Source organism: Sporothrix brasiliensis, assembly GCF_000820605.1.
Source record: "Sporothrix brasiliensis 5110 chromosome Unknown Cont19, whole genome shotgun sequence".
In the NCBI taxonomy this organism is placed as follows: Eukaryota; Fungi; Ascomycota; class Sordariomycetes; order Ophiostomatales; family Ophiostomataceae; genus Sporothrix; species Sporothrix brasiliensis.
Window position 1 is genome coordinate 1,182,632 of NW_024467138.1, and position 17,031 is coordinate 1,199,662.

The 17,031-nt window shown below is 55.6% G+C and overlaps 6 protein-coding genes across 6 annotated transcripts; 3 read left to right on the plus strand and 3 right to left on the minus strand.

Moving 5' to 3' along the window:
* Positions 1 to 943: 943 nt before the first annotated feature.
* SPBR_00299 (multidrug resistance protein, MATE family) lies at positions 944 to 3,125 on the minus strand (the record flags this gene model as incomplete). The annotated part of the gene is made up of 2 exons (XM_040758618.1): positions 944 to 2,145; positions 2,231 to 3,125. The coding sequence occupies 2 exons, from the start codon at positions 3,123 to 3,125 to the stop codon at positions 944 to 946; spliced, it is 2,097 nt and encodes a 698-aa protein (XP_040618146.1).
* Positions 3,126 to 4,545: 1,420 nt separating this feature from the next.
* On the plus strand, positions 4,546 to 4,980 carry SPBR_01107 (uncharacterized protein; the record flags this gene model as incomplete). The annotated part of the gene is made up of 1 exon (XM_040759425.1): positions 4,546 to 4,980. One exon carries the CDS (start codon positions 4,546 to 4,548, stop codon positions 4,978 to 4,980), a length of 435 nt encoding a protein of 144 aa, XP_040618147.1.
* Positions 4,981 to 5,893: 913 nt separating this feature from the next.
* SPBR_00276 (uncharacterized protein) lies at positions 5,894 to 8,186 on the minus strand (the record flags this gene model as incomplete). The annotated part of the gene is made up of 2 exons (XM_040758595.1): positions 5,894 to 6,726; positions 6,797 to 8,186. 2 exons carry the CDS (start codon positions 8,184 to 8,186, stop codon positions 5,894 to 5,896), a joined length of 2,223 nt encoding a protein of 740 aa, XP_040618148.1.
* Positions 8,187 to 8,813: 627 nt separating this feature from the next.
* On the plus strand, positions 8,814 to 10,011 carry SPBR_00725 (swr1-complex protein; the record flags this gene model as incomplete). The annotated part of the gene is made up of 2 exons (XM_040759044.1): positions 8,814 to 9,154; positions 9,216 to 10,011. 2 exons carry the CDS (start codon positions 8,814 to 8,816, stop codon positions 10,009 to 10,011), a joined length of 1,137 nt encoding a protein of 378 aa, XP_040618149.1.
* Positions 10,012 to 10,743: 732 nt separating this feature from the next.
* On the plus strand, positions 10,744 to 11,703 carry SPBR_00867 (uncharacterized protein; the record flags this gene model as incomplete). The annotated part of the gene is made up of 3 exons (XM_040759186.1): positions 10,744 to 10,777; positions 10,906 to 10,993; positions 11,064 to 11,703. The coding sequence occupies 3 exons, from the start codon at positions 10,744 to 10,746 to the stop codon at positions 11,701 to 11,703; spliced, it is 762 nt and encodes a 253-aa protein (XP_040618150.1).
* A 703-nt stretch (positions 11,704 to 12,406) lies between these two features.
* Positions 12,407 to 15,720, minus strand: SPBR_00117 (uncharacterized protein; the record flags this gene model as incomplete). Its single annotated transcript, XM_040758437.1, has 5 exons — positions 12,407 to 13,231; positions 13,314 to 13,633; positions 13,713 to 14,730; positions 14,826 to 15,095; positions 15,193 to 15,720. The coding sequence occupies 5 exons, from the start codon at positions 15,718 to 15,720 to the stop codon at positions 12,407 to 12,409; spliced, it is 2,961 nt and encodes a 986-aa protein (XP_040618151.1).
* Positions 15,721 to 17,031: the final 1,311 nt, after the last annotated feature.

Consider the following 17,031-nt stretch of genomic DNA (forward strand, 5'->3'; position numbering starts at 1 on the left):
GACAGAGCTTGAGGGAGAAGGCAGTTGCGTCGAGGCAAAACAGAGAAAGGCGCTCTAAGAAGAGATTCGAGACGGTGTGGTCCAAACACGCGCTTCTGGATTAAGAGGCAATTCAAGAGGGGACGTTGTGCAATCGTTGGCGGTGAAGGATGGGTTGGAACACGGGTGCAGCGAAGGACGAAGGGAGCAAAGGGGGTTCAGAAACGGCCAATTCGAAGGTCGCAGAGAGAAGAGGTGTAAGGAGAATACGACGCAACGAAAAACGCAAATCGCGGCTTAGACGGGTGGCAGATGAGAGGTTTCGGTTTTGAGTTTGCGAGAAGCTTATGTTGAGCGGGGCGCGGTTTCAAGACTGCCTGAAGACTGGGAAGTTGCGCTGGCACAGCAGGAAGGAGAGGGGTGGTTTGTGTGCAGACGGAAAGCGGGAAGCGGAAGGCGCGCGACGATAGGGAAGGAACAGACCAGGCCCAGAGTGGTTTCCTGTTTTAGGTTTAGCGGGGCAAGCTTTACTGGGGGAAGGAGGCTGATGACGCTGGTCTGGTCCTCACCTGCTACAAGCATAAAATCCAGGGAGGAAGGGTGGAATTGGGGAGTGGAGCATGTGACATCAACCAAAAGCTGCCTCTTGGGGAAAGAGGGGGCGACACAGCCAATGACGGTGATGCATAACTTATACACGATAGGCAGGATGCTCTTAAGACAAGGAGGAAGAAAATGGTCAAAGTTGATGAAACTGCATCGCTCAAATGCTGAGAGTACGCTATTATATGACAACCTTTAAAAGTCCAAAAACAGAAATAACGACAGAAATATCAGCAAACCGAAAAAAAACCATTATTACGACAAACACTGATGTGTGCTGACGCCGTTTGGCCATCCAAATACAAAGGAAGCTCCAATCCCGGCGGCATCTCATACTTTAAAGCATCGCTGCCACAATCACCTAACCAGACAGATTCCGCTGCTCGGCTTCCTCCACCGCACGGTGCCAGTTGTAGCTGTACAGGTAGGCGTACTCGGCAACCGTGACAAGGAAAAGACCAATACCGACACCGGCCCACAGACCGCGAAGCCCCCAGCCGAGAGAAAACGCCGTGGCGAACGAGATTGGTAAAGCCACAATGTAGTAGGCAGCCAGGTTGGCATAGCTGCCGATCTCTTGGCGGCCAACACCACGCAGGAGAGAGCTGGCCACGCACGCTGTGCCGTCAAAGATCTGGAGGACAGCGACGACGGGGGTGGCTTGAGCCACAAGCTCAATGACATCCGGGTCGCTGGTAAAGAGACGGGGGACTTGGTAGCGGAAGGCAAAGACCCACAGACAGTTGAAGAGACCGAGGCCCACGCCGGCAGCGGTCGCCACATTAGCACATGTCTTGGCTGCGATGGGCAGCTTGGCGCCGATGAGGTTGGCAATGCGCGTGGACGCGGCCACGGACATGGGGAAGGGCAGCTGGTAGGTGGTAGATGTGAGCGTGACAAGAATACTCTGGGCGGCCAGCGTGGTGGAGCCAAAGCGGCCAGCGCCGAGGGTCAGGATTTCAAAGGCAAAGAATTCGGCCTCCACCATGATCATGCCCGGCAGAGCCAGCTTGATCATAGGACCCCAGTTGGAGAAAATGCGCCACGTGAATCCGCCCCAGCACTGCGCGCCATCGACAAAGTAGACGTAGAGGAACAAGAGCAGGGGCATAGTCCATTGCGTGATTACAGCGCTGATAGGGGCGCCAATGAAGCCCAGCTGAAGTTGCCACACGAACAGCCAGTTGAGGAAGATGTTCATGGGCGCCGCAATCAGCAGCACATATGTGTTGGCCGTGAACAGGCCCTGGGCCTGCATGTACCGCTTGGAGCACTCGAAAACGGCGCTGGCGGGCATGCTGATGACCAGGACGCGCAGGTACAGGCCGGCAAGAGCAGCAATCTCCCGCTCCGGAACCAGAGACACAAGAATCTCCTCTGAGAAGAACCAGATGCCAGCGAGCGGGACGCAAAGAATAAGAAGGAAGCAGCACATGCGCTGCAGCTGCAAACCAACGAGGAACTTGTGGCCCGAGCCGTAGGCCTGAGAACAGAGCGTGTCGAGACATGTGGCGAGGCCCTGGCAGGGCGCGTAGAACGTGATGCTGGCGGTCATTGCGGCAACTGGTTTAGGACTGGTCAGTATACAAACGTTATTTTGATGGATGATGTCGGGAGACAGGATAGCCAAGGGCACAACAAAACGTACGACTGACGGCTCCCAACTCAGCCTTGCCAATGTGGCCGACGGCAAAGACACCTGTAATGTTGATGGAATATTGGAGCAAAAATGTGATGATGAGGGACCGCGAGTACACGGCAATCGTCTTGGCTTCGCGCTGCCACGTGGTATGGATCTGGCCGGCGGCCACAGCGGCATTCCATTGCTCGTCCAGGTGGGGCCCCGTTTCGGAACCGTCGAACTCGGGTGCTGACGGCGCAGTACCGAGCAGTGCTGTCCGCTCATCCGGCAGGCCACCGGCACCGTCTCCCCGTAGCCGCCGCTCCTCCTCGGCCGTGTCCTTTGGCCGACGCGTGCTGAAGACGCTCTTGTACACACGGGTGAACAAACCTGGCTCGCGGCCGTCTGCACCAGCGGCTGTAGAGCTGGATCCTGCGTGACCCGGGCCCGCGGCTGCCGAGATGTGCTTGGGTGGCAGCAGGTGGTTGTCACGGAGGAGGCTGCGTTCCGCCTCGCGAGACTTGAGCTTCTCGACCTTGCTCAGAGCTGGGCCGCTTGCAGGAGCCACACCGAGGACGGGGCGAGTGTTTCCATACGCGATGGCACTGGGTCGGCGGTAGAGGTACGGTCCCTTGGAACCGGGGCCGTCGATATCAGAGTCGGTGTCAATATCATCCTGGCTGCCGTCGGCGTAGGGGACAATGCCGGCCGAGTGGTACGAGGCGGGGGCCAAGGCAGCTGCGCGGTTCTCAGCCTCGATTTCGGACGGACTTAGCTCAGCGATGTCGCGGGCGAGCACTTCCTGGGCCAATGGCGAGGGATCGGCCAGGGAGGCAGCAAAAGACGAGGCGAGGCCGGCAATGGACTCCTGGTGGCCGCCAGTTGTCGGCGAGCCGGTTGGTATCGACCGACTGGGTGTCATTGTGTAGCGAGGGGGGGAGGGGTTGTAGTAAATAAGTTGAAGAAGAGCAACAATGACTGCGAGGAAAGGGAGGGGGAAAGAAGAGGGTAAATGTCCGATGAGCTCCGTCAACTGTATTCCAAGCAGTAGAGATCGAGGTCATGAGAGGAAGAAAAAAAGAGAGAGAGACAACACAATATGTGGGATGAAAACAAATCCAAAGGAAAACGCGGCAGAAAAAATACCCCAATTTTTTTAAACAGCAGTATCGGCGGAAACCAGACTAAGAATCTGCAAAGGGTCAAAAGAAAGGCGTCCAGATGACAGGCGTGACAAAAGTGGCCAAACCCATGCGACGCTGCGAGGCAGGCTGTGTAAGGTCAGCGAGAGGCATGCAGGATGACGGAGTCACACAGCGGGCACGAGAGAAAAAGAAAGATAGTACGACAAACGGAGTGCCGCATAAGGAAGAAACGAAAAAGGCAGTTGGTCACTCGATCGTACTTTCCCTACGTGACTAAATCTCCGCCGCGATATGCAAGTGCAACCGATCAAGATTTGAGGAAGCAAGAGCCTGGTCACCGCCCTCCTCCTCGAGTTTGGCGCCGCTCTGGCCGGCGAGGCCTTGTTCGCCGCCGAATTTTTCTCTCTTTATTTCTTCCTTGGTCCTCTTAGACAGCATACCTCGTACTAGCCTTGAGGGTGGCGCTAGCGCGGACTCGCTTGCCCCAAAGGGTTAAAAAAAACGCAAAAAGAGGCGGGAGCTCGGCTTATCTCAAGCCAATACCGAGTTGTTGTCTGTCGTTCTCTGTAATTACACCGAGGAGAGTGGGCGGTGAACCAGTGGGCTGCATGTTGACAGACAGATGGATGTATATTTTGCTGGCCATAATGCTGACTTTGAGCATCCTGGTCTACACTGCATTATTGATATCTTTGGGGAGGCTTGCGACGCAGAAGACAGTGCTTTCCTTGGGAGGAAAACTGCAGCATCAGTCGAGCCTTCCCGTTATTGTCTTTGTTGGCGGTGAGCTTTTTGCAGCTAATTCTGTTAGCGGCCATATCTCGTAGTTTATTCGGCAGAATGACGAGGCTAGCAGTCAAAGGAGCAGCTACGTTCCAAACGAAAGCGCAGTTTTGTCTGGATTATTCGCTTTACCCCACGCGGTTGCCGCCATTGGCTGGTTGGACCTCCCTAAAACAGCAAAAGCTCACTTGTACGCCGGAACACCACTGGGCAAGTGCCTGAGCCGTTACAGCAAGCACGAGTTCCACAAAGCTCATCAGCGAGTAAGAAGGCGTCATTCCGAGCGGGCTGAACTTCACGTTCCGCTACCACTTTCGTCTCGACTCCATCCCGGCCACGAACGAACATCGGAGGAACGCAATACGCCAACGAGACATCCACGTTTCGCCTGTATTTGTTCACTTGAACACCACGATGCCTCTCGAAATGCCCCGTGTCGCACCGCGACGCAAGCAACATGGTCGGCACCACCACGCCCATACGGCCGCGGCCGCGCCGTGGACCGACGTGGAAGACCATGCCCAGCGCAACCGAAGAGGCGACGACGACGACGACGACAGCGATGAAAGCTCTGGATACGACGACGACGAGCGGACGCAGCACACTGACCGCCGCGGCGATGGCGATGGCGAAGACGACGACGGTTGCTGCGCACCGTTGGCGGCGATGACGAAACCCGTCGAGGTCGGCGAGCTGGGCTCGTACGGCTATGCCGGCGAGGCCGCTTTTTGGATCTGGCCGCTGTTTGGGCCCCTGCTGTTCGAAAACACAAGTAGTGATGTGCGTGGCCTTTGGTGGCCTCGGCTGGCCTTGGCTGGCCTTGATCTTGCCGGTGTGCAAAGTTGCTAACAGTTCTGAATTAGGCGCGCGACGGCCTGGCCAACGAACGAAGTATGTAGACGTTGTTGCCATCACTCAAGTCTGCGCGACACTGTCCTAAAACTAACACAACAGTACAGCCTTTCTCTCCTACCTCCGCCTTTCCGTGACAATGGCCGTCGTGGCCGTAGCCATTGTCCTGTCGTTTCATCTCAAAAACCAACCGTCACCACTGGAACTGCGGATGGCCCGGCCGCTTGGCATCATCTTCTGGCTCCTTTCGGTTCTGACTCTATTCGTGGGCGTCGCCAATTACATCAGTACGTCTACAACGTGACCGGACGGACGCCCCCGAATACTGGCGGCACAGCTAACACCTCTAGAAACGGTCAACAAATACAGCCGTCGGCAGGCTATCGTCCAGTCCGGCTGGAAGACGCAGTCGGTACGTGTGCCCATTCCTACGCGTATCCCTCAGGCTCAGGCTCCCTTACTAATATAGTGTCTCCCCAGATCATGGCTGCCGTGGCGCTCGCCATTCTCGGTTCGTGCGTGACGCTTTTGGTTATAAACCGGATAAGCGAGAACTAAAGCGGCATGTCAGCAGCATGTCGCGAGATTTGTTTCCTATACCTATTGTATTATATCTTATGAATACCTGCTTGCCTTCTTAGTGATACGAATGATTGAATGAAATCAAAATCAAAATCAAAATCAAATCAAATAAGTCTATGTTCCTAGATCCGCTCAGTATTCTATCGTTACAGCGTTGCGCAATGAACAAAAAGGAGATGAGAGAAGATAATACAAAATGAATCGTCGAGAGAGGCCAGGGCTGAAAAGCCAGGGCGGAAAAAGACAAGAAAAGATATCGCCTCCTGACAGATCATCCAGTCATGTATCCTTTTTGTTCAAGTAAAGTTAAAAAGAGTGAGAGAAAATACTAGCCGTCCGTGTCGTTACAAAACAGCGTCTCCGGTAGCAGCACGGCCAGCATACCCTCGCTACAGCCACCCGTAGTGCGGCGGAAGTGCGTCGCGTACTCGACGGACTGGTCGTTGAGTTCGTCTAGCGTGACGGACTTGCCGTCCCATGCCAACAGCGGAAGGTCCGAGAAGGGTGCAAGGCCGGTGGTGTCTCCTGTAGCAGTTCCACCGCGGTGTGGCAGCGCCTCGAGCAGCGTCTTGCTGCCCAGACGCACCTCGTCCGAGCCGGTCCAGTGCGGGTTGCTGCCGGCCGCGGCCGCGTCGGCCAGGACGTCCTCTTCGTACTCCTCGGGCGGCTTGTAGAGCTCGTCGTGGACGGTGGCGAGGGCGCTGGCGGTGGTGGAGCTGGGGTAGAGGGTCCAGAAGCCGCGGGCCTGGCAGAGCTGGAGGGCATGTTCGAGCCAGGCGGGGAAGGTTTTGCTGACGCGCTTGACAGGCTGTTCTGCATGAGACTTGGACTCGGGCTCGGCCATGCGTTGGGCCTCGAGCAGCTGGGCGACGAACTGATGCAGATCGGCCCAGCGCTCGCCAAGGAAAAGAACCGCGTTGCTGTTGGGGGCCTGCCAGAGGAACGAGGAGTCGGCGGATGTATCGGCCGAGGCACCGGCCGCCGAGGCACCGGCCGCCTCTGTCGCATCTCCCTTTTTCAATGGTGCTGGCGGCACAAACGGAGTCGAGCCATCCAAGGCAGTGCGCGGCAGGTCGAGGCTGATACCAAAAAGACGCTTGTCCCACTCTTGAAGCAGGGCCGGATTCGAGTAGCGGTACTCGAGTAGGGCATACTTGATGTCTGAGCCCGTCAGATATAGATACGAGGCAACAGGAGATGGACAGAGAAAAGGTTGGAAGGCAGTGCTTACAGTGAAAAAAGTCGGGCGCGAGCTCCGTCTGAGGTGACAGCACGAGCACATGCGAGTCTTGTGGGTGCGTCGGCCAAAACGACTCGAGGAAGCGGACGGAGCTCTCCTCCTCGCTGACACCATGTTTGGGGATGCGGTGGCGCAGCGAAAGCTGCTTCGTGTCCGACGCGTCGGCAAACCCGGCAGGCGGCCAGCGGAACGACTCGAGGAACTCCACGGTCGGCGGGTCTATCTTTTGCGGCAGCTCAATGGTGACGTGGGGAACGGAGCCGCCACCAAAATCAGCGCCGCTCAGCGACTTGAGCAGGCGGATCAGGCTGCCCGAAGCGCCCGGATACGCGTGGATGAGGATGTCGATGCTGATCTTGTTCCAGCTGGACAGAGACGCGCTGTCGAGCTTGGTGAGCCAGGCTAGCCGCTGCGGCGCGCGCTTGGGCAGCTCGATGAGCGTGGTGTGGCTGGACTTGGCGTGGGTTCGCATGCCGGCCTTGAAAAAGTTCTCCTCGGCGTTGGTGCCGTCAATGATAATGGCCTGCGGGTGCATGTAGAGCTGGACGTGGGACATGGCGACGTCGACGCCGTTTTCCATGCGCTCGTCCGTCGAAATGGAGGCGTACTCGGGCCGTGCATCATGGAAGAAAATATTGCACGAGGCGTCTATGCCGTGAATCTGCTGCAGAGCGGCAAGGCTGATCTCGCTCTTGCTCATCACCATAAAGTGTACATAGCTGCGCAGCTCGGTGCCCATCTGGCAGGCCAGCGGCAGCAGCGTGGCGATGCTATTCAGACTTCCGGCGGCGAAGAGGACGTTCTTGTTGACCCTGAACGAGCCGTGGGTGCTACTGATCGAGCGGAGGCTGCCGGCGAGCTCAAGGAAGCGCAGCTGGCCGTTGTAGTAGCCGACTGCTGGGCTTACGGCCGAGGCGCGCGGCTGGGGAGGGGCTGCATCGGGGGCGACGGGCGCGGATGGCGGGACCTCAGGCGCCTTGAGGTTGCCGAGGCGGTCATTAAAGGGTGGCGCTTGGGCCTTTGGATGCTCCGGCGGCGGCGGCGGCGGACGTGGAGGAGGCGGAGACTTCTGTCGGTCGTGTCCACGCGGCTGTGTCGCATCCTGGTAAACAGGCCGGCGATGGTCGCGAACCGGCAAGTCGCTGGGCAAGTTCTTGACAAATAGGTAGACAGCAAGCAAGGCTAACACGCCGATTGCCAGCCGCTTGAGGAGCTTGCGCGGATGCACACGCACCGAGTGAAGGACAGATGAGGCCCCATGGCCAGAACTACTGCTGCCCGTCCGCGGCCGCAGGTGGTCGTCGTCCTTCTTGCCCATCTCCACGTCGCTGAGGAAGAGCGACTGCACTGTCCCGCGGACGCGGTCCTGTACCGTGGTCATGGCGTGGACGTGGGCGTGTGCTTATGTACTCTGCACGACGTAGGGTTCGTTGAGACAAACGGAGAAATCGCGTCTTTTATGTTATGTCGAGGAGTGGGAGCATCGCATTTTGCGGTGATCAGGGCTCAAGGCTGCCTCGAGGCGAAAAGGGAGACGGCCTGATGAGGGTGGTGCCACACAATCGGAGCTCGACGGACCGAGTGTCGCGTAGGAGGAGCCAGTGCCGTGCTCGTCGACCCTCCTTTCTGTCGTCGTCGTCGTCGTCGTCGTCGTCGTCGTCGCTCGTGGAAGCAGCTCTGTTGGTTCAGAAAGGGAAAGTGCTTAAGGAAAGCTGGCGTCGAAGACAGGGAAGGCACGGCTCGTGCAGGGGGTTCTTGGCATTGGAAGGGGCACTCCGCTTTTGGCACCTGCAAGGAAGGTGCAAGGCTGCGGCACCCATTAGCCTAAAAGTGGGTCGCGCAGCTAGCGAGGATGTGGCGGTTGTGCGCTGAAGCACAGCGCCTTTCTCTGATCAACATTTTAGTAGTCCGTACAGCACGCGACGCGGCTAAGCTTCCAAAGTTGTCCTCCAAAAAAAACTTAACACAACTGCACCGCATCACAACCCACCAGCGGACCGACGCCGCCATGCCTCCCGCCGACGTTGTCATGGATGACGAAAACTATGCATCGTCAGAAGACTCGGACTTTGCGCCAGAGAACGTGCCCGACCACGCATCCGCGGCCGACTCGGACGACGACGACAATGACGACGGTGATGATGCCAACGCGACGACGTCCGGCCAGCGGACAGGAAAGCCCACCAACGGGGATATGGAGGCAGAAGATGCGGGGTTTGAAAACTCGGGTGACGAGGCAATCATCGGCAAAGGCAAGAAGCGGAGGCGGCGAGACAAGGAAAGCGACGGCGAAGATGGCGACGGCGGCGTGGGCGGGTTTGTAAAGACACGTAACCAGCGTGCAAATGAGTGAGTACAGACCGGCCGTATGATGGAGGTCGCCATGGTTATGGATACTTACAGTGTGTAGGAAAGCAGAACGGCGAGCTGCGGCTGTCCAAGGCCCTGTCACGGTCGATGTCGACGCACTCTTCAGCCAGATGATGGGCGGTGGAGGAAGTCGTGGTTCCGAGGTCAAGGCGCAGCAGCAGCCGGATCTTTCGTCGCTCGCCTCGGCAGCCATGTTTGCAGCAGCAGGTGGGGATCGTGACGACGGCAAAAAGGAAAAGACCGAGACGGAAACGGATGGCAAGGACACAGCGCCGGCCTCGGGCCGCACAGAAATGATCAAGATCAAGCGCACGTACAACTTTGCCGGCCAGGTGCACACGGAGGAAAAGATTGTCGCACGCGACTCGGCCGAGGCCAAGTTGTACCTAGAACAGGTCGGCGCCGACAATGTCGAGATTGTGGCTGTGAGCAAGGAGGGCGAGGGCGACGGAGAAGACAGCGACAAGCAGCCCATGCGCCCGCCACCCCGCAAGGCATTTCGCTCCGTGTTTGAGCCGATCCTGGACCCGTCGCTCGTCCAGGTGGGCGCACGTACCGATCTCGACCTGGGTCTGGCCGCCCGGCTGCAGGCACGCGAGCGCGCCGCTCTACAGAAGCAGCTGCAGGCTGCCCAGGACCAGGCCAAGAAGCTCACGACGGTGGAGAAGAGCCGTATGGACTGGGCCGGGTTTGTGGATCGCGAGGGTATACAGGACGAGCTGGCCGTGGCGGGAAAGTCCAAGGGCGCGTTTGTGGACCGGCAACAGTTCCTGGCACGGACGGAGATGCGGCGCGAGGAGGAGGCCCGACGTGCGCGCATGGCTGGCAAAGTGTGATGACGGCGACCGTAGTGTCGCGCGGTCGACCCGCACACGCCGCATACTACAGCCAGCATGCCCTGCTCACTGCACGCCAGCTGTGGTGAAATCCCAATTCATGGTCACCACGCCCAGTTGATGCGGCCTACAGGTCCGCGCCTGGACGCCGTGCCATCGGTAACTTGCTACGGCAAAGCGGCCGGTACATACTGCCATATCAGATGCAGCGATATGAGCAAGGCGGCTTTGCTGGTGTTTTGTTCTCGCAACAACTGCTCAGCACTCCATTGGCATGCTATGAATGCGTTCCAACTGTCCGCCGACACTGGAAGGGCACTGGAAGGGCACACAACATTAAATTTATTTGACACATCGTCCATAACGTAACAGATAGTAATAAATCCTGTCTAGCCCGAAAATTGTCTTGCACTGTTAACAATGAACATCGAACTTTCAAACGACCATGTGAACAAATCCTTTCATGCTCCAAAACAGCCCTACTAACGTTGTGCCTCGGCTTTTAATGTGCCGCGGAGCTGGTTCCCCACCCCGCGCTACTACCACAGCGGCTTAATACCCATCTCCTAAAGAGTTGTTAGAAACAGTGAATGTACGATCTACTTTGGAAATAATTAGCATCAGCAACACAGCAAATGATACCTCAGTCTGTCAGCATCTCTCTTTGCGCCATCTCGTTATACCAACTCACCTCGGACACTCCCTCCCGCCTTACAAAACACTGCTACCACAATGGGCGGCCGTATCGACGCGTATCTTGACGTCGGTGAGTCGCATACGCAACACAATCGATCTTCCTCCTAATGTTGCGGCACGACCCGTTCTTTTCTTTGGGGTTGGACTCACAACTGTTAAATCTCACGTTACGTTGGCTAACTCGCACCCCTTGAACAGCGTCATTATACAGCTACGTGGCCTTTCTCTTGCTTATCAAAGATGCACCTGTCTATGCTGCCAACAACATAGAGGTCGTGTATGAGATGTCCAAACCTATAAAGCCTATAAACCTCCCCCCAAGACACCCACTCACGATGGCTGACCTAACGTTGCAGATATCACCCCATCCTCCTCGGCGCCATTAACAAGGCGACTGGCAACAAACCGCCGTTCTCGCTTCCCGCAAAGGCCGCGTATGGCATGTACGACGTGAGACGGTCTTGTGCCCGGGTCGGTGTGCCCGAGACCCAGACCCCGCCAGACTTTATGAAGCGCGCCGTCACTGTCTTGGCCCTGCGCGCCCTCCACTACATCCAGAGTCATTATTCGGCCGAGACGTATGTTGCCGCCTTCCACTACCTGTTTTACCGCTTTTGGACGCCCGAGCACGCCGATCTGCGCGACCCAGAGGTCCTCAAGGCCGAGCTCCGCGCCGCACCCGCCGGCTTCAACGGCAAGGCCTCGCTCAAAGCCGGCTCCCAGAACAGCAAGCCCTTGTTCGCCGCCGCCGACGTCGACGCTATCGTGGCCGGCGCCACGTCACAGCCCGCCAAGGACCAGCTGACGGCCGCTACCACGGAGGCGCTCGACCGGGGCGCCTATGGCGCGCCTTGGCTGTGGGTCACCAACGATGCCGGCGATGCGGAGCCCTTTTTTGGCAGCGATCGCTTCCACTTTGTGTACCAGTTCCTCGGTCTGCCGTACCAGGACGTTGTCCTGGTCGATGCGCCGGTAGCGAGAGCAGGCAAGCTATAAAATCGCGCGTCGTTGGGAGGACAGGCGGTGGATCTTTGGTCATCGTCCTCGTATCGAAACACATTGTAAATGACAACATTATGCCATCTCTTTCTATTTCCATATGTCATACTCCGCACAAATAAAGCACCAACCGAAAGGTCACCATCCAAGCATGCAAAAGAAAATCTGTATAGTCTTTGGGATGTTCGTATCAGAACAAAATCTAACCTTCTCTTTTTTGGTATAGAATAGGGATATCATGCGCGTCGCTTCTTTTTTGCTTGAGAGAAATACTCAAGCTGATAGAAAAAAACAAAAATGGAAGTACAGATAATGAAAATGACAATGTGCCCAGCAAGACAACCACAATCGCGAGAAAATGATATCAAACGTATAAAAAAATGAGAGTAAAACAAAAAGCAATGCATCATCGTCCATCACAAGATCCATATCCATGACCGGAAGAGTTGGGGTATTGCGCGCCAGGGTATATCCAGCCAATGGGGGATAGGGGTATTTTCGACTGTTTTTTTGGTTTCCATTTCCCGCGGCGTTTTAGTCGAGAAAATCAACACTCAACACAAAAGCAGCTGAGAACTCAACTCAAGAAATAAACAAAAAATATCAAACGGCAGAACGCATATGCGGAAGAGAGCAAAGAGAGCAATGACAACAGAACTGAGAAAAACGTTAAAGTTGACAACTTTCACTTTCTCACGGTTTAACGGAAGGCTCCAATGTGACCAGGGTATCCAGAATTGGTCGAGTGAGACGTTGACGGGCGGCCGCTGTCAGCAGACTGCCGCGGGTTGTAGCGAGGTGTGATCTCGCCCGTCTGGGGAATCGTCAGGTTGTGGTGGTCCATGCCGTTGCTGAAAGGACGGGTCGGCCAAGGAGACGAGTCGTCATCGGGTAGGTTGACACCGCTGTCGTTCCAAGGGTTGCGGTCCGCATTGAAACTGCGAGTCGATTCGATGCTAATCAAAGATGTCTTGGACGCGTTGGCCGAACCCTTGAAAAGGGAGTGGGACGATTGTGCGCTGTTCTTGCGACGGTCAAGGAACGACGAGATCGACGACATGCTGCCCGGTTTGCGGAGACGGTCAAAGATGGTGTTGCGCTCGCGGGCCACCTCATCGCCAAAAGCGGACTTGGTTGGCGAATCTGTTCCGAGGGTCGTCGGTGCGTGCTGGAGCAGCTTTGAATCAAAGTACTGGAATGATTCTTCAAATGTGTCGGATTTGGGGCGGGGAATCGAGCCCTTGACGACAGTCACCTCGACGTTGGCTGTAGCAAGCTGTGAATAAAGGACCTCGACCGCGTCGCGAAGACCACCTGCATTGTTACGCGTAAACGTCCACAGCATGGTCACGGTCGGCTCGCCCTCCTCAGTGGTCTCTTCGGTATTCTCCTGAACGGTGACGCCAACCTCATGGTGCTTCTTCAGCTTCGGCACCAATTCGTGTGCATACTCCGGAGACTCTAGATACTTGATCAGGGCGGAGCTCCGCACAAAGACCATTTCATGGTTGTCAGGAACCATTCCCTAATTAAATTCGGTCAGTCAGCATACACATATCAAAAATATGGCTGTAAAAAGTGATATCCGAACGCGAAAAGGAACGTACCAGGAAGTCGTCCACGCAGAGGGGAACCTGCCACTGCGGGCCGGTAACAGTCACTTCATCGCTTGCTTGTTCGGTGCTAGGGAAACTGATCTTGCAGTTCCATTTCTTCTCAAGAGTCTCAAGCTCCGGCAGTCGCGCAATCAAACGACGGTGGTACAGGCGATCGACGTTAACGATTTGAGACGTAAACTCCGAATCCACTCGATCAACCATCTCCAAAATTTCAGACTTGACAAGCTCAAGATTCTGAGCGTTACGAGCAGGGGTGCGGCATATCACATTGTCAACGCGCATGTCATCATCTTCTCGGCCAATGCCACCTATGACAGCTGCGTTAGCAAATTAAAGGCATGCATTTTATGCAGACAAGTGCGTGCGAAACGGTGGCTTGTATCTTACCTCGGTCCATAGCGTTAGAGAACTTGACAAAGACAGAATGCTTTTTCATGATGCGCTGGATGTGCTGGCCTCCTATGCCAATAATGCGCTTGTGGTACTGGTCCGGAACATGGAAAGAGATGGACGCGGGCATCTCCTGCTCGACCAGCGAAAGGCCCTGCTTCATCGACTCGTACGATTGAGCATTGACATCAATGTTGAAGTTGTACTCGCCGAAGCTCTCGAATAGGATCTGCACGTTGCTTTGTCCCATGATCTTGTTGATTTTGCCGTTTTTCTTGCCACTGACGAATTCTTTGTGTTCGTTGGCAAGCTCAATCTTGACCTTGATCTGATACGGAAGATGGATCGCAAGCGGGACCATAGAAAGGACATTCAGTGCAGCCTTGACGGCGTCGTCGGAGCCCGTGATACTAAATGCCCAGGCCTGGAACGAGACATCCGCATCGGAGTTGGCGCATACTTCCCCCAGAATCGATTGAATTTCAGCGGGATTGGGAATCTGGCGGCTATCCGCTTGAGCAACAGCCCAGAAGCCGCTGTAGAACTGTCCAGCAAGGGCCATCAACTCCCGGGCCGTCCGCTCCGTGTGCAGGTTCTCGGTAGCCTGGATCCGAACCGTGTTTTGTCTCGAGCCGAGGACCGGAAAGAGGATATTAGCCCCATTCGTCTCGGTGATCTTGCGGACTTTGTCCATGCGGCTGAGCAAAATACTGTCGATCTTCTCCGCCGGAACAACAATATCCTTCAAGAAGAGGCGGGTACGGCCCAAGACTTCGTGGATCTTCTTCTTCGCGGCCGAAACGCTGTCTTGGCTCTCGCCGGTAATGAAAATCTCGTTCGGCTCACGCGGGCGGGCAGTCGGGGGCGAATAGCGGAACACGGTCGAAAACGATGGAGGCATGTAGATGGCAGTACCAGTCGAAGACTCGATCGTCTTGATGTTTTTTCTGTTGCGGCCGCACAGAGGCTGGTGGAAGTTGGTATCCAACCGCAGTACGTCATAAACGCGGCCGAGCTGAGTAAAAGATACAGCGTTAGCTTCTGACAAGACATCGGTCCCAAAAAGGACAATCCAAGGATGGTATAGTAAGCGAGGCTCAAACGACCTACCATTCTGTCAATGTGAATCAACACTCGGGTTTTAGCATGTTCCGATGACAAAATGTCTCCGTAGATAGCTACTCTCCATCGTTGGTCACGCCGGAGCTCATTGTCACCGTTGAGCCCATCCACGATCGGCGTCAGCTTTGGGCCAAGGAGGAAAATGTCAACGCCGCAAAAGTTTGAGATGTTGTCGAGCGTATCGGTAACGGCTTTCTTCAGCGTGCCTTCAATGAGGTCGGCGACCATGTCACCACTGATATCAACGGTCGTACAGCGCTGCAGAGAGAAAGACAACAGTTAGTAACGTGAAACGAAACATTACATGTGGTCAATGGCAACTAGATCGGGAATTCGGGGATATTGGCAAACGTACAAGAGCAAGAGGCGTTTCGTTCAGGATAGTCTCGTGGGCACGGTAGACAGAATCGGGCGCGCCTACCAGGCAGACCGTCGTAACTTGGGACTTGGCGTTCTTGGGGACAGAGGTTATAATGTTGGCCTCGATTTCGTTCTTGGCAGCAAGCTGGTCGCAGAGGTTTCCCAGGTCCGCGAGGTTGTTCGCGTGGACAGGCAGTTCATGGACAGGCACGTCATCCGGGGCACTGTCCGGGTGCGTCCAACGAAGGACTGCATCTTTGGTAGCATGCAAAATATCCTCGGTGTCGGGGCCGGCCAGGTCGGAAGCAAACGGGACATTGAAGGCGTAGAATACCGGCGTGTTCACAGTCATGCCAACCTGGTTAAGAGACGTCGCCGAAGCATTCGCGGCACCCTGGTGGGCCAACTTCTGCAGTGGGTTCATGGCTGGACCGGGCATGTTAGGAGGCCGGTTCGACATGCTAAAGTTGGGGTTTATCCTGTCGGACCAGTGACGCATGTTGAGGTTCGCGAGTTTATTCATATTGAACACGGTACATTCGAACTGGGCAATACGGTATCCGGTGTGTCGTAGAGACGGGCGGGTGAGCGCTTGTGGGCTATCTGTTATAGTTGGGTGGGCGTTACAGGAGGAGAATGCAGAGACAGACGGCGAATCTTATCGAGTCTCTCAAAAGGATTTCGTAAGGGATCGAAGGGTGTCCGAGTCGTGGATCGATGCGTTTTTTATGGGTATCGCGAAGGGTATCTCGACGGGTATCTCGAAGGGTATCTCGGAGGGTATCTTGAAGGAAAGGCAAGAAAAGCGTAGGCAGGTTGTCAAAATCAAAAGGGCCCAAAAAATCCTGTCACGGCTCCGGCCACAACGATCAAAACTCGACACACGACAAAGCCGAAGTAATCGAGAGGCGTCCAAAAGAGGACCAGAAAGGAACGAAGGCAAAAAGACGGTAAAGTGTGTGTGTATAATACAAGAAAAAAAAGGTCGAAGGAGACCAATCGAGAGGTCCCAGTGCCGCAAGCGGAGTTGTGGAGGGTCGGGACACGGGGTGGCAGGAGAGGGAGAGAAAAGAGAAAAGAGAGGGCAAAACAGACCCGTCACGATGTGCAAAGACGAGCCTGACGTCTGCCGGGGAAAGGAAGGCACTGAGGTTTGGCAATGGAAAGGATAGGGTATCGTAACGAGTATAAGGAAAGACCGGGCTGGTGAAAGGAACAGTTATCGTCGGCACCTTCCCAGAGAGAGAAGAGAAGGAACGATGGTGCACGAGGAAGGAACTCGAAAGAAAAGGAACGAGAAAGAGGCTAAGTGAGCCGTAAGGAGAGCGAGCAGAGCGCTGATGCAGGGGGGAGCAAGGCCTAGCCAAAAATGACACAATGCACTAATCGAAAGGCCGCAAGGTAGCAGTGAGACGAGGGGGAGGTAAGTCAACAGAGAGGAGACGGCGGAAGAACAAAAAGAACAGAAAATAAGAAATCACGTTCTAGTCACGTCTTGCTATTTTTACAAAAATAATACTTTGATTTGTCTCTTTCCGAGAGCCCGGTGGGTGTAGTGAAAATGTACGTGAAAAATAGAATGGCAGCTGCGTGGGGACAGACGGTCTCAGAAGCAAAAATGGCGAGAGCTGCACAGAAGGAAGAAGAGGGAGACAGAAAGACAAGGAATCCATGCGCTAGGAAGGGAGAGGTCGAGAAGGGCCGGTAGGCGAAGGCGGCTTTGAGCGAGAGGCAGGTCGAGCTCGGGTTGGAAGTGGACAACTCAGACACCGACAACCCGCCAGCAAGACCTTGAGATTTCAGATCCAATGCCCTGAGAGGTGGGAGGGAGCGG